Source organism: Haliaeetus leucocephalus, unplaced genomic scaffold, assembly GCF_000737465.1.
Source record: "Haliaeetus leucocephalus isolate CR32 unplaced genomic scaffold, Haliaeetus_leucocephalus-4.0 Scaffold555, whole genome shotgun sequence".
NCBI lineage: Eukaryota > Metazoa > Chordata > Aves > Accipitriformes > Accipitridae > Haliaeetus > Haliaeetus leucocephalus.
Genome location: NW_010972991.1, coordinates 2361788 through 2378910, shown reverse-complemented (window position 1 = coordinate 2378910; position 17123 = coordinate 2361788). Strand labels below are relative to the sequence as shown.

The 17123-nt window shown below is 38.0% G+C and overlaps 1 protein-coding gene across 3 annotated transcripts in view; it reads right to left on the bottom strand.

The window, feature by feature from the left end:
- The window catches only part of ZFAT (zinc finger and AT hook domain containing), a 101411-nt gene that overhangs the window by 83959 nt on the left and 329 nt on the right, over positions 1–17123 (bottom strand). For all 3 annotated transcript variants that reach the window (XM_010576898.1, XM_010576899.1, XM_010576900.1), the window contains exon 2: positions 3527–3697. In XM_010576898.1, the coding sequence (XP_010575200.1) occupies positions 3527–3697 (171 nt within the window). The remainder of the gene's footprint in view (positions 1–3526; positions 3698–17123) is intronic.

The window sequence follows — 17123 nt, the reverse complement described above, 5'->3', positions numbered from 1 at the left end:
TGCTATCACCCGCTCACAGATGTAACTGTTGACTTCATTGACCAAACCAATTAGATCCCAAGAAAACTTTAAGTCAACAAAAGCAGATACTCAGAGGGAAGGGTGGAAACTTCTGGATAGTAATTAAGTTATTTTAGATTTCATCCTAGCTATAACTTACTTCTATCTAATAGTTTAATACAGTGAAAAGAATCGGTCTCTATCAGTCTCTATTTTTCTTGTCAATCTCGAGGGTTGCTTGCTTGGTTTTTTACTTCTTTATACTGTGTGCTTGAGGAACTATCCAATTGTTACTGTACAGATTTTAGTTAGTTACTTTGAACTCGCTCTGCTGCAAGAAACTGTCAGTACACAAGCAGCAAACCATGGTAGCACTGAAATGATTTTTTTGAGTCTGAGCAGACATCTGGTGAAGTATCATATCTACTCTGCATAGAAGGAAAAACTAGCATGCATTGAAAAGAGCTTGCCTGATGGTGCATGGAGAAACAGGACAGAGTTAGGCTTCTTCCAGACTTTTAGGATTCATTTTATCTAACGTTAGACACTTGAGCTCTCAAATTAGTTTGTCTTCTATATTGAAGGAACAGAGAAACTAACTGCTCTTCAGAGTGCAGTTCAGATCACACAAGGCCTGAATCATCTCTGGATCCCAGGGTGACTAAGATCCCAGTTTAAGAACCTTCAGTTACATGCAGTGAAATCCAGCTTAGAGAATTAAAAGGTAAAAGAGCTTGACATGGTCATTGTAATTGCAAAAAAACCCTGGAGTTCAATGTGCATTAAAATGTGGCAAGTGAAATAGAGCAGGTATGAAGCACCTGTCAGCCATCATCTTTGTAATATCAGAGACAGACAAAGGACTGGGACATACAAAAATTTTGCCAAGTACTCTGTTTTTAATGCTCAGAAAAAAACAAGCAAACTTAAATCTTGTGCATATTTCAGCTTATGGCAGCAACGGCAAAGGAGCCCCTTAAAGTTTTTTTTACACCAAAATATTTCCAAATCTTGAGAATTGTGCAAAAATGAAAAATAAAATTATTCTCCTCAAAATTTCATACTTTTAGTGTTGGTTTGGGGGGAGAGGAAGAGGGAGGGGGAGAGGGAGGGGGAGAGGGAGGGGGAGAGGGAGGGGGAGAGGGAGGTATGTTTGTTTGGTTTTGCACAGCACAGATGGGGGAAGTATGAAATATGTCTTCTGGGTTATAAGAGAGAACAAAATGTGATCTATGCATAATTTGTATAACAGCAACATCTGCCTGGTACCCTTGGTTCCACTTAATAAAAAAATTCTAACAACATCCTACCAAAATGGTTAGGACAAATCAACTCTAAATAGATCATGACCTAACTATGGGAAAGTGGCGTGACTAAATAAAATTCAGCAGAAAGCACTGCCAATAAAATAACATTAGAATAATAAACATATACTACTTGCCTAGCATTTTACTTGTTCACAGTACTTACAAAATCATTAATTTATTACTCAGGCAGAACAAAGAGCTCCATTAACAACTCAGCGTTCACTCATCTATACCAATTCTGGAGCAGCTACAGCGTTTACCAATACTTGGAAGAGAAACTATGCTTTCAAAGGACAAAAAGATGTTCATCTCTCACTCAATGAGTACTAAAAGGAAGTTGTAATTTCTAAGACTGTCATTCATCAGTGACTTCTCCTTTTAGTGAATTACTATAAAGAAGGGTCCACTGAGAAAAAAATTGTATATTATAAACTTTTTAAAGTTTTGTCTGCTGCAAATTCCATAACAGGAGGGAAAAAAATGATGCCTTGAAAGAAAACTCTCCAAATTCCTCTATTCAACTGTGAACACAGTTTAAACAGAACACAGAAAATAACTGAATAGGACTTCAGAACAGACTACCCTCTTTTCCGATCAACCTGTGTGATGGGAAAGAAGAAATACTAAAGTATGTCTAGAATATAAGTTGAAATCTAGGTGAAAGTAATTTACCTTGACATTCTTACTGACAGCAGATGGCAAAGAGTTGGGCTACATAATCTGAAAAAGGTGGCACCATATGATCATATCAGATGATGAAAAGTACTCACCAAGAATAATGAAAAAGGTAACTTATGAATATGTAACTTAGCATATGAATGTTATATTTTACATAATTAGATTTGCAAAGTTGTTTTCTTAAAAGCTGCGTATGTCTAATTTCTGTTGCTTCACATCATAACAGTAATTACATACTATCCTCATAAATGTACAATGCATGCTTAACAACATACAATACAGAAAGTGCAGACAATCCCTGACACAAATGCAAAAAGAAGTTTACGGAAGAGCCTTTTTACTAAAAAGAATACAAATATGTTACAAAGTACTAATGTCACTGTGCTCAGAAATACAATTTAGTGAAGGGATAACAGGAAACAAAGATTTAAGAAAGGCAGATGCATGCTGCATGCCTGAGAAATTCATTCTGTACAATGCAAATAAAATTAGAATGGCATTTTGAAACGTGATGTAGATCTGATATTTATTCATCTTCTTCTGATGCACTGTTAATTTTAGGCATTGTGTGAAATAATAATCTGGTGCAATTTTTCCTCACCAACTATCTGAGGAGATAGCAGTTACACTTGAATACTATATGATCATTATTAGAAATATCTTCTTATGGTGATGAAGTTAACATAGCTGCTGAATTACTGCTGGTAAATAAATGAAGAAATATCACATGCATATGTTAATGATAAAAAAAAAATCCTGTAAGTATGATATTAGAGTGTTTTTTATTCATAAGCACATAGTTTTTAAAATCCAGAAATCATAATGACTGGAAAATCCTAGTAGTTGTCTTAAGTAAGAGGTTTGCCAACCATATAAATCCATTGCTCAGTAAGGGTCTAAAAGAAGATACAATTATGAAGTCTGAATTACTTTCAACCCATTGCTAATATTACCAGGGATTCCAATTATAATCAGTTAAAAATGGAATGAATGTCACTTCTTCCACTGCAGAGTAAAATTTTTCTGTATAACTAATTCAACCTTTGACTACCAGACTGTTTTATTTACCAGTGCCAATATCAAAGCACAGTTACAAATTATTTCCTTTTTGGAATAGAACTATTAGTATTATCTGAATCACAACAAAGAAGTTAGACAACTCAAAAAGCACACCACCATTCCTAAGCCTCAAGACACACCCCCATCCATTGTATCCTGGTTGCTTTCCACTGCTATTACACAATCTTCCCACTGCTGTTACATAGCTCAATTTAAAGCTGTAGGAATCAGACCTTTCTATACTTGACATTTAAAATTAACGGACCAATGTCATCATCCTCTATCACATGCTGAGTTCATCCACATCTGTCTTCTGGTCTATTCTGCACTGAATGAAATTCAGGGTTGCAGTTGTACAGTGACCATTATGAAAACAAGCTATGTAAATTGTTCTATACACAATGCAGAATCATCACACCACAGGTTTTATTAAAAAACTAAATTACTTTGAAAATTACATTCCTCTCAATTTATGAATGTACCTTCTCCATCTTTGTTTATGTTTGTGGGTACTGTTAGAGGTTGGAGCGGAATAATGATGTCATCCACGTTGGTCCCTTCTTCTGTATGCTTCTCAGAGACATGAGACAATAGTTCAGATTGATTTGGTGAAAATAAGTTACAAAGCTTACACATGAAGATGGAATTGATCCCTGAAAAATAAGTTTAAAAACAAGGAGTCAGTATTTCCAAAATAGTTTATTTTTATTACCACTAATTATTGAGATTTTGGTTCAGCTAACCCAGTAACTATCAGTTAACTTAAGACACTTAATAGACAGTAATGAGTTGAAACAAAGAATGTTACACTGTTAAATTAAGACATTCATAATAAATCCCCAAATGAATTAATTTAAGAAATGGTTAAACTCCTACCCAGATCCTCACAGGGCAAAAAATTTCTTCTGGCTCAAATCTTAGAAATTTTCTAACAAGATCCAAAAGGAAGCAGGATAAAGACTTTTTTTTTCCCTTCCAGCCTCAGACAACATTACAATTTCATATTTTTTCAAACATACAACAGAATTATATAAGACATTAAGTCATTGTCCAGGTTTGTTGTGTATCACATTGGTATAAATGCAAAACATTTTATCCTTTAGAAAGCAGCTCTGAAATACAGCTGGGCTCCAAATCCTAATTTATGTTCACAGACCTCACTGTTCTTTCCTACATGTGCTTAACCTTTCTACTTACCTCACCTAAACAAGCCTAATTCTCTAATTACCTGTGTTAAGTGCTGGAAACAAAAGAAGGAAGGAAGAATTAAATACCATAAAAGATAAAAGGAAACTTTTCCTTCACCACAGTAACATTTGTTAGAAAATAAATATATTTTATAAAATTGTATGCTTTGATGTGTCACTTTTGCCTTAGCATGTTACCATGAGCATACACTGTGAGTTAAAAATGTTAAGAGCATAATTTCGGGGGTCATTATCCTTAGATGTGGCTCTGCCACTAATGAAAGAGTGGGGAGGAAGGTCAAAACATCTGCAGCACAGTAGACCACAAAATGTTGCATCATATGACGGTCACAGCTATGCAATCACATCACCTTCCTTTCTCCTTCTGGCCATTCACTTCAGAGCTGTACAAACACACAGTTTTTTCTTCTTTTATCCTAATATATGAAAAAAATATCAGGCCTCATCTTGACCCATCTACATAGAGAAAAATGGGCAGGAATAGGAGGAAAATTTAAGCAGGGGAAAACAAGTTTTTCTCTCAAAACAAAACACATCATGTCAGCCTCAGAGGCAACATTCAACATTAATGAAAACATTTAGTATTCCATACGCTTTGACATACAAGTTGTATGAAAAATTCCTGTTGACTCAAAAAAAACCCCAACAAACTAAAAACCTTCAAAGCAGCAGCAAATGAAGAATTTCATTAAAAACTTTCCTTGGTCAATGCTTTAAACAGAAATTTTACAGAACTTTTTAGACAAAACTTTGTGGTTTGTTTTATTTCACAGGCACTAGAGGTGTGATGTGAAAGCAAAGCCACAAGAGAGTAAATAAAAATAAAGAAGGGTTAATACAAAGTTAACAACTCAGAAAAACCCAGCTAAAAAAACCTCACAAACTTTTGGCATAGAGTTAGTTCAGAGGACTTTGTTTGCTTTCTAAAATTGCTGTCACTTTTTTTAATGGTTTGATTTTTCAACAGACCCTGCTCCTTTCAGTGTCCAATGAAACCTAACAACAACCAGGAACCAATTTTAACAGCACACTTGTTCTTCACCTACATATATAAACTCCTGGCCCAGAGATTGGTTTCAACTGCTCCTCTCTCTCCACCTCCCTAAGGAAAATTAGGGACGTACACTCACTGAAATCAAACTGGAACAACCAATGTTATTTGAGGTACAAACCAAACCACAGATTAGCCAGATAAGTACAGAAATAAAGTGGTATTTTGTGAACTTTGGGATGAATCTGGGGGGAAGCAAACAAGGAAACTGTTATTTTCGGACCCGTTTTCAAAACAATCCCAAGCAAAGATCACTAACCCTATTCAACATTATTCACCTCCTTTCACGACACGCTAATTATACGGTTCACCCCACTCAAGAAAAATCCATCTTTAAGGTGTTCTGAATGTTAAGAACAGCAGAGCTGGCTCTCTTTTACAGTTATTTGCACCTGAAACTATAACAAAAGCATCCTCATCTTCAGAAATAACTACCTCAAAACCAAAAGGCAGAGTATGCCTTCATCTCTTTTAAAACACCTCTGAAAAACAATTCAAATACTGTTCCTGTTTTGAAATATGCTCTATATTATACACAGAAGCAGCCATGTAAAATGTATAGTACACTCAACGTGTTCTTAGGAGCTTGGTAGGGTTCCTTCTCAGACATTTTGCTGTCTTGAGCACAAACACATTTCTGTTTTGACTGCGGTATGTTTATAATGGAAATGTTCCTTTGAACCAGTTCCTTTGAACTATTTCTGCTCTAGTTAGCATTATTCTTTTTTTTTAAAAAGTGAATGAAGCCTGTTATTGACCCAGTGGATGACACCTGTTCTCTCTAAATGTAAATGCACATTTAAGATTCACACTACAAAACCTATGAGCATTTACCTAAAGGTTTAACTAACACTGAACATTGAAATTCCATGATTTAGCTGACACTTCTGTTTTGAGGTTTTATTTGCAACTGTTTCTACTTCCTAATCTGCTAGTCGTTTTCCCTAAAAGTTCAGGCTTACTGCTTTGTGTCTCCTGTCTCCTCCTTCAACGGCTGTAATCAGTACTCACGCACCACTTTATCTCTTGCTCCTCCCAGTGAGGACTTGGAAATGGGCAGAAGAGCAAGAAGAATCCCCAAAAGTCTCTGTGGTTGTTTAAAGTGCCTGACTACACAAACCATCACACAGAACTAAAGCTGGAACAGAACCAGAAGTGAACAGACCAGGTGGCAGGGAACAGTGTATTAGTGAAGGTTCAGAAAGCATCAGGAGAATATGCAGAAGATACATGTGCTTTGCTCAGAGGTGAGATGGAAACAAAACTGAGTAAAGAAATTATTTTAGGAAGCATGACTGGAAAAGGAGGTCAGATAGCAGAGGATAAACCGTGCTGATCAGGGTCCTAAACAACTAGATTAGGAGTAAGCAAACAATAATTGATTAACCAGTTGCTAATTAGGTGGTGTAGCAACAGAGGAATGAATTATAGTCAATGAAGTGTAAAAATCAAATAAGCAATGAGTTAATTAACTATGCAGGGAATCAATGATTAATTAGTGAATAATTAATTATGTAGGAAATCAACAGAGCAATTAATTAGACAGCAATGAAATATGCAGAGAAAGAAAGGAACAGTAATCAAGTATGCAGGTAAACAAACAACAGGAATTTCAGCCAAAACCAATTTGGAACATTTCGTTGACTAAACATGCTTTGTGTTAATTAATTATCTTCAGTTCACTCATATAAACTGTGTGAAGTGTACACTGAAATAAATAATACCAGTTATTTCCTTCTTAAATGGAAAAGTAAGCTGTAATGTAAGTGAAGCCATTTATTTTTTTAATTCTTCTAAAGACCTCAGCATATTTCTTAATTTGTCAATTTTTTTCTGTATATTAAGCATGTATACAGCAAAGGGAGATTAACAAATGGATTACTAAAAACAAATAGCAAGTTACAAACTTGGAAGCAGGTTCCCTTATTCCCAATCCCCTTCACAAAGCATAAAACAGTACCTGTGCTTTTTTGCTTTAAAGTTGGAGTGGGGAGGAGAGAAGGGGGGGAAAGAAGCAGGTACCTTAGAAAAATTTCTGAAATTAACAATATTTAAGGGAATCAGGTAATATATTATTGTTATATATACTTTTGATCATTGTATGACAAAACCTAGTCCAGAGTTAATTTTAACTAATCAAAAACTTTCATTTTGCATAAAAGGTAGGCTAGGAGTTGGGTACCGTTTTGTTTTATTTTTAAATAACTATTTTCACAAGAAACACAGAGCAAGGAAACAAACCTGTATTTATATGCCATAAATCATTCTAATGTATCCAAAACTTTTCACCGCTCTTTTCAATGCAGGCAACAGTTAAAAAGTTCTATAATAGCCTTTGAAGTTCTGCAACTGTTAAAAGGAACTAGAACTCTGTAGTTAAATACAAAAATAAAAATTCACCAGATATCTATTGGCCTGTGGAATAACAAAGTTGCTAGTACGCATACTTCTGCACCTGGTCAACCTTCCTAAAATACAGAGCAATAAAGTTCAGAATATGAATAACTACTTATTTCCTTCTAAACTTACAACAGAGCTGAAACAAACCTTGCTGCCTCATCACCATCAAATTCTTAACAACAAGAACTTTGTGCAATTTAAAATCTTATATGTCATTCTTCGACTAGGACTTTGTCTTAATTGGGTTTTTTTCTTTGTTTTGGGTTTTTTTTTTAATGACAATTAGGCATTTGTGATTGTATTACAGACAATTAGTAATGCTAATGGTGAAAGTGAAAAAAAGAATAAAGTATATTAAATCTAAAACATTTCCTCCCATCTTCAGCATATGTAATATAATCTTTATTCTCAGTTTAGTAACTCCTTTATCTCTTAAGTTATACTAGTGTTTGTTTCCAATTCTTTTTTTTCCCCTCTTCCTATCACGCATTTTTAAGCTTTCCCTTTCTGTCTCCTGCATTTCTTACACCATGCTCTTTACCAGACTCTCTCATCTCTCTCCCCCTGTTCCTTACTATGCAATTCCAAGCTTTCAACATAACTACTCATGTTGACTTGTACTCCTGTTTCCAACCTCCCTTCTTCTCGTAGCTACAAGAACTTTGCCCCTCTCTGTTCAGGCCTGGTTGGAATCCAACAGTACTCATTCTTAGCTTAAAATCTTAAAGGTAAACATAGCTTCCAGGTTTCACAAAATTTAGACAGGCCTGATCTAAAGCTACCACAGTCTTCATTGGGCATATTATACCATACGGCTACCAGACACTGTCTCACTGAATCCTGCTAGAAGATTCAGGTATTCTTAACTCAGATTAAATAAGAAGCAATATCTTTATTTCCAGGGTTAACACCCAGTTACAGCACACAGAAAACGACTATGTCTCTTCTCCAGCAGTACTTCTTCCTGTATAGACACAATTTAAGCCATTGAGTTGCCATTTTCTACTCCAGCAAAACAGGTAGAGGATCTGCATGTACTTAGCCACGGACGTGGTTCCTCACATGCTTGATCCTAAACTCCCTTTGCTTCTATCTTCCCATCTACAAGCACATCAAGGTTTGCAAAGAAAAGCCTTGTGGTAGTGTTGGTTCCTTTAGGGAACCTGATAGAATTATTAGAAATACAAACACATGCCTTCAGCTCAGAATCATGTCCTTGGGTCTACTCTCCTCCTTCTAGTTCCACAACACCGGTTCCTTCTCCAGTGCCTGGCTGCACTTCCAACTTCTTGTGGGTCACTTAACTCCCTGCTCCAGTTCACCAGCAGCTCAGCAAAGGCTAACAGGGAGCAGTGCAGCAGGAACACACACCAGCCCTGACGCTCCATCGCCTCACTTGATGTTTAGGCCCACTCTTCACCACTCAGGTCTTCCAACTCTGCAGTAAGTCATGTCATAGCATGCAGCACTTGTTGCAAATTCAATTATTAGGTGAGAAGTTTGGGTGTTTAACATCCTCTGTATGAAAGCTCTTAAAAACGACTGTATGAAAGTTCTTGTTCTGTTGTACATCCAAGGGTACAGCCATGAAAGAGAACGTAGCGAGCCAAGAATGAGATGAGAAATAGCAACTTAAATAAGATTTTAGTCTTTTTATCATTTACAAGGGTAAGTGGAAGGTGAGAGTCTGCTTCATTAAGGCTATCTGATCAAGAATATTTTCAATGCAAAGGAGGTCAATAAGTTAATAGGATACATGATGAACAAGAATACAGAGACACAAACCTGGCAGACAAGAGATAACAGTGACAATGCCAAGGACCAAAAGTCTCCAGTTACTAATTGATGGGACACCGAGAAACTGCATGCAGAGCTTTGGAGAAGTCCACCTTGACTTTCTAACTGGCAAGAAAAGGGAAAGGCAGAGGAACAGGAAGATTTGGAATACTTGGGGAGCCATCTGTGGGACTATGTATATTTGGTTTATATGGCAAGGTTTTGTTAGCAGAGGGGAGGCTGCAGGGGTGGCTTCTATGAGAAGACACCAGGAGCTGCTCCCACGTCAGACAGAGCCAGTTCCAGCTGGCTCCAAGACAGACCCAACACTGCCCAGAGCTGAGTCCATCAGTAACGTTAGTAGTGTCTTTGTGGTAACATATTTAAGTAAGGATGAAAAACGTTACACGGCAGGTAGGAGAGAGGAGTGAGAACATGTAAGAGAAACAGCCCTGCAGACCCCCAGGTCAGTGAATAAGGAGGGGGAGGAGGTGCTCCAGGCGCCGGAGCAGAGATTCCCCTGCAGCCCAGGGGAAGACCAAGGTGAGGCAGGCTGTCCCCCTGAAGCCCAGGGAGGTCCACGGTGGAGCAGGTATCTACCTGCAGCCCATGGAGGACCCCACACTGGAGCTAGTGGATGTGCCCTGAAGGAAGCCACAACACATGGAAAGGAGCCCCCACAGGAGCAGGCTCCTGGCAGGAGCCACGGCCCATGGAGGGGAGCCCAGACAAGAGCAGGTTTTCTGGCAGGACTTGGTGGGGACCCACGCTGGAGCAGTCCATTCCTGAAGGACTGTACCCTGTGGAAAGGACCCACATTGGAGCAATTCATGAAGAACTGCAGCCCATGGGAAGGGCCTATGCTGGAGCAGTTCATGAAGGACTGTCTCCTGTGGGAGGGACACCACGCTGGAGCAGGGGAAGAGTGTGTGGAGGAAGGAGCAGCAGAGACCAAGTGTTACAAGCTGACCACAACCCCCATTCACTGTTCCCACCTCCAGCCACTGAGATGGGACCACTGTGTGTCCTAGGTGCAGCTACTGGGGGGACTGGGCTGAGTGAAGTAAGGGGCTCAGCACCAGCAGCTGGAGTGGGATCATGGGTCATAGCATGTATGCCTGGTGCCAGCTGCTGGGCAGGGGTGGGATAAGCATCTGCATCTTCCCCAAACCTGCTGCGTGGCTGTGGGTGCCATATCGGATGGACAGAGGGGTCATGCTGGTACCTGGGAGATCTGTGAATGTGCACGTGCTTTGTGCACCTAGAGAGTGCCGTGTGTGTGCTTTCACTAGTGAACTTCAATCTCTACCAGCCAAAGAGGAGGACTTGGCTGTCTCTACTTACATGTTATGTAAATCCTATACATAGGTGCTGTTGAAGGCAGTGCCTCCTGTGTTGGTGTCTCATGTGTGGTGTGTGCAGAGCGTGTCTCTGGGATACATACTGAGCTTTGCAGCTGGTTGAATCTGCAAGTGGGAAAGCAGCAGCCATGTCCATCAGCCTGTGACAGGGACTCCCCCAGGATATCCCCCACAATGTTGTTTCTGATCTTTTTCCAACAAATTTTACTTCCTTAAGGTGTGCTACTCTCAAATCTCCAAGCCTATACCTATAAAAACAGCTCTGCTCGTGGACCAAGTAAAAGCAAATCCTACAGTCCCACCTAAATCTCTCCTACATCTCAGCACTGGGCTATATTCAGAGATAACTGCCTAAAATCCAGCAATAATTTTAAAATATTCCTAAAACAATTACTTATTCTTATAGAAACTCCCAATATCTAACACCTTAACAATGTCTACAAATAGCTAACACAAATGTTATAATGCAATTAGAAACAGACTGTATTTTCATCTACCAGCAAAGCACAGCACTGCATTGCTGTCCAACAAGCTTATAAAAAAAAAGAGGTATTTGTTACTTCAGTACCTGACTTCCTCTCTTTCCATTGCTCTCCTCCTGCACTGTTATCTTGAAATCTGCAATTATTAGATCACAATTCTATTAACTACAAGTCATCTTTATTCAATGGAGTTAAATTTTCCATTACAATACCAAACATGATAATAATATGCTAACGTGATAATTACTGAGAAAATACAAGGGTTTCTGCTCAAATCTCAAGTGCAGTGAAAAGCGGGCACAATTCTTCCAATAAAACTAATGTTTTTATTAAAGAACTCTTCATAGACAAATGCTAAGCACGTAAAATATCGAAGTGTCTAAGAACAATAAACAAGACTTTTCCTTGATAGCTTCTTTAGGTAGAAGTATTAAGATTGTGAGATAACGGTTAGTATGAAAGCAATAAGTAAAAAAGCCAATGATTTGTGTTTAATACAAGCAACTATCAGTAAAAAAATGGTTTGAACTGAACATAAAAGAATTGGCACATACGGTACAATGAACTATGATATCCTATACTAATGTCAAATGCATTAAAAAATTTTCTTAGACATCAGATCTTATTCCTCGGTGCATGTTAGAGATATTTTTCGTTTTCAATGCTATTTCAAATATATGAAATTTTCAAAAACACATTATAATGTATCTCTGATTTTTATTGCTTCAACTGGAGGGACTTTTTTTTGTTGTTGGGTTTTTTACTTAAAATCTACTTTAATCTGTTTAAAAAAAGAAATCCAAATTTTTTTTAAAACACTGTGAAATTTATGATTATTTGTTCTTCATACCTTCGAGTAATGAGTACCATTCCATAATTTCACTAAAATGTAAGTAACTGTCAGATGCATTTTTCTATCTTACAAAAAAGGATCTTTAAACGAATGTAAGTTTTGATTACGTGTACTTTAACCTCAGAAGGCTATATTTAGCCACAGATTTATTCCTTAAACCTCCCCCTTGACCTTATAATGTTTTAGTTATCATTTTAATAACGATGCTGGTATAAACTCTTTATTTCTCTTCATCTGATAGAGTAAAAAAATTAAATAAATCAATACTTGTTTCCTGCTATTTTCTCTATTTTGATTCATCAAGAAATTAGTATGCAGGATTATGGCATATCTCCAAATCAAAAGCATTATCCTCAGTAAGCATTAAGGAAAAAAGTACATAAAATTTGCCACTATTTGCTACCATTAGAACAGCAGCATCACAAGAATCCCATGTTCAAAACTAACAAATTAACTGTACTAAAAGCAGCAGGCAAGACAGAATAGAAAGCTATTCCTTCATCTGAACTATTCTGAACAGTAAGCAACTATTTTTTAATTCACCATTATAGAATGGCTACTGAGACAAAACCCACAATACAGAATACGTTCAGTCAAAGAAAAGGAGCACCTGACCAAGTCTGTTCTCACTTTTAGCTGCTAACTAAAATCAGGACAATTTAATTATCATTAGTTAAATACCACAAACATTTTTTATTTTAACATTAAGGAAGAAAATTATGGCAATGTTGGTATAGGATGCATTCCTGCAAAAACTAAAAGATGATACTAAAATCAATACCTCTTAATATGGTTTTATGGAAAAACTAATCACATACATTAAACATTCTTTCTAACAAGGCCACAAGTTTAGTTTACAAGGTAAACTACAACTATAGAGGCTCTCAGACATTACAGAGAGGTACACAGTACGTAAGACTAAATTATACTGAAGTTTGTAAATGTTTCTGATTAAGAAACTGCATTTAAAAATCTATACAATACAAATATACTAGGACAGACAACACAAAAGCAGAAAAAAAAAAAGCACTAGTTAAGGTGCTTGGGACATGAATGCATGACAGTGTTGTTGTGAGCAGAACTAAGCTGATAGTTTTGCATATACCTAAGGGAACATTACAAGTTGAGAAAAAATAAAGAGAAGCATCGGGCTTCATCCAACCCCAAATTTAAGATATTATGAAAATGTTTTTAAATTCAAGACTGAAGGGTAGGTGACAAGTGCAAAGGACCACAGAGATCAAGGTGATTCACCTTGCAGTGGTAAAATCATGAAGACTATTTTAAAATGAAGGATGACACAGAGGTTAGTAAAATTTTAACTGGAAACAAAGAACAGTTGAAACAAATTGTTGGGTTTGTTTTCCATTTCTTTATAGTTGCTTTTAAAAAGATAAATCTACATACTACTACAAAAATGCAAGAAGCCTACTAAGGTGTCAAAATCAAAATGTCTAACTGTAGTCACGGATTATTGGCAGACATGCATTCAAACAGGTTTCTGAAAAATACTGTTGTAATGCCAGTGGCACACTACCACATCAAAATATTGAGGACAGAAAGTAGGATGGATTGTTTGTGAAGCAATGCCATCTGTTAGAAGCAGCTTAGGTTCAAATCTGATTAACAGGCTATTTTAACGAGTAACAGCATCCCTGAGGAATGAAATATTCGCATTATACAGAAAAGCACAGTGTGAGGACTACATGAGCAACAGTCTGACCACAATGTTAGGAGTGACTGTGACACACTGAAGGGGATGAACAGGTTACAAAGACACAAACAACAATATATTGCAGGCTTCAATTATCCTTATGCAGATTGGTTAAACTTCAGGTCAGGACAGGATGCCAAGATTAAATGTTTAGACACCATTAATGACTGCTTCACCCAGAAAGCAGTCAGGGAAACCAGATGAGGAGAACCAGTTCTTGACTTTATCAGAAATAAAACACAGGGCCCCATTTAAAGCGACACTACTTGAGAGTTACTCTGTAACGGTGATGAAATAAGTACGCAAAAATTCTTTAAAAGAGTGATAAAGACTGAGATGTTTGTGTTTAACTTCAACAATGTGAACTATATAAAGATAAAAAGCATCTTTAAGAAAACAAAAACAAACCACAAGAAGGACTAAAAAGGTTCCAATTACAGTTAAATCCTTGAAAGCAGCATGAAAGCTATTTAAAAGCATCATATTTGATGTTAATCATCAAAGAATATTTTAGAAAGGGGAAGGAAAAAAATCTAGCACAGCTATATAGCTGTGAAAGGAAGCTTTAGTAGAAGAAAACACCATTATAAAAGTTAAAGTTTTGTCAGACAAGGAAAACAAAAAGAAGATTTCTGAGGAGTGGAGAAAAGGCAAAGTGTAAAATGAAGAACTATGAAATCACGTGTGTCATGGAGGAGATGACCAGCAAATGATCCCTCTGAAACTACTGTCTGCTCTTTTAGCTGATCTCTCCCTGCTGCTGCACTGGGAGAAGCAGAGAAAATGAAAGCAAGCACGGTTCTTCATATAACTCTAAGGTGGGTACACATCTGCTTGGTGTTAAAAATTCTTGGAAGGAAAGTTCATCAAGAACTAGTAAGTGGATCAGGGCTCAGCAAGCCCATAAGAAGGCCTAAGAGACTATTTTTGACAAATATGACTGTGTGCTTGCCCTGTTCTTACACTTCTCTATTTAGACATCCATCATGAGTCACTGTTAAGAGACATGATGTGTCAGGCATGCCACAAAATTAAAATCCAGATCATAGATACTTTCTTGGCTTTTTTTAAGTCACAGTAAGAGCACTACACAATGTGGACTTTAATGCAGCTCAGTTACTCTAGCATTCAAATACTATAATATTTCACCAACACAACACAGTACCTCTGAAAATCTCCAAATACTTGACATAAAGACATCATTATCTCCAATACAAAGGCAGAGAAACAGACTAATAACAGGCTACAGTTCTGCCTTTTGCTAAATCAATTTTAGATGGTTAACTTGAGTTACTGGAAGACTAAGTATCCAGGTTACATTGACTGGCTTCAGACTTGTCTCAGATATTGCCAGAAACCAGAACCTGCTTCATGCCACATGATGAAACAGCCACCCCAACAGGAAAAGGGCACAAGGCTCTTATCTCTCCTCTTTGAAGCGTGTTCTCACACTCTCACCATAACCATACATATTGTATTTATCTAGTCTGTTACTAGATTTCTTAAAAGAAACTTGTGTTTAGAACTACTGAAGTTTAACTAATGAAGGCAAATGAAAGCATATGTTTGTTTGGGGGGTTGGGGGTGGGTGGGGTGGGGGTTTTTGGTTTGGTTTTTTTACACACACCAGCTTTACAAATGCTCCTGGAAAAAGTTACATAAAGTTCTTCAAAAGAAGACAACTGCCTACACACATTTATGTTGGCTAAAATACACAAAATTCAGAACTGGATTAAAAAGGATGTTCTAGTAACTAGGAAATGAAATTATTTGCAGCAATTTAGAATGTTCCCTTTATCAAACATATAAACAAGGTAGCTTTTTCATCATTAAATAAAAAGCCGTAATAGATGTGCTTCTGGTAAGACACTTTTTTAATGTTTTAAGATCGCCCTCATGTGGCTAAATGCAACACTGCTGAAGTTACCACTAAAACGCACTCTCGTACAATATCGTACCGTCAGTCACACTACCAGAGATACCGAAAACACTTGGAACCTCTTAAAGAATAAGCACGAACTACATGATCAGCCACCGACTTCAGGATGCCCTGGTTGAAATGCTCCAAACCTCATTTTTGGAAGCACACATAAACAGGAATGCATGGGAAGTCAGTTCAGCAGTTGCAGTATCAAACATACCACACACTTGTGACAGTTCTGGGTTCAACTACCCTCAGAACATGTTTTTATTAAAAGAAATGTCCTTGAATAAATACAAGTTTATTAGTAGCAATAGTAGTACTACTAGTAGTAAGAGAATTAACTTCTCATCTAAAATTCGATCAGACAAGATAAAGCAGTCTTGGAATGCTTTTACAATAGTACTCATTTAACACAACACCTGTTAATTATTTTGCTATTTAGATACAAGTTATTCTCCTGATAGTGCTACTCTCTTTGGCATAAAATCCTGTTTGAGTTGTAAACTAATTGTCTGTAAATACTTCATAGGACAGTTAGAAATAACTTAGGATTCTAACAATTAAAATGTCATCTCAGGGAACGACAACCAAAAGCCGAATTTGAGTATACGGGGTAGTTAACCAGCATTAAATTACTGCAACATCGCTTCACAAACTTGTACTGCAACAAACACATAGGGATTGTGAAATGCAGAAAGCGTGTACACTTTATTACTACAGCTATCATGCCTGCATAATCTTACTCACACGTGTCATGAAAGTCAGGCCAATATAAGGCACATAAAGGACTGAGATGACAATGCACTGGAAGCATCTAACTTTAGCTTGTTACGTCCCTTCTGCAGCTGAACTCTTAGGCTCGAGCTAAAGCTATTTACAGAAGCTGTCAAAGGAAAGCACGAGCGTTTTAAATCCAGACGTGCACTAGTTCAATACAAATGGTAGGCAGCCCGGCAGCTGCTCTTTTCCGGGTCTTCCCCGGCAGGCTCCTGACCAGGAGCGGCGGCAGAGGCAGCAGGCCACGGCCTCCTCCCCTGCAGGGAGACCGCGCTGAGGCAGCCCCGCCGCCTCCCCACACCCACACGGCGGCCCGCGGCCCTCCCTCACCCCGCCGACCGCCACCCCCCGGCCTAGGCCCCGGCCCCCCGGGTGAGGCAGCTCCACAACCCCCGAGGGCTCCCGGCAGCCCCTGTGTGTCCCCCGCCCCCCGCCAGCGGAGGTGCGATGACGGTTGGGGTGAGGGAACTACTTCTCGTGCGGATGGGGCGCGACGACAGAGCTTCAGCCGGAACTACTTTCTCCCCCCCCCC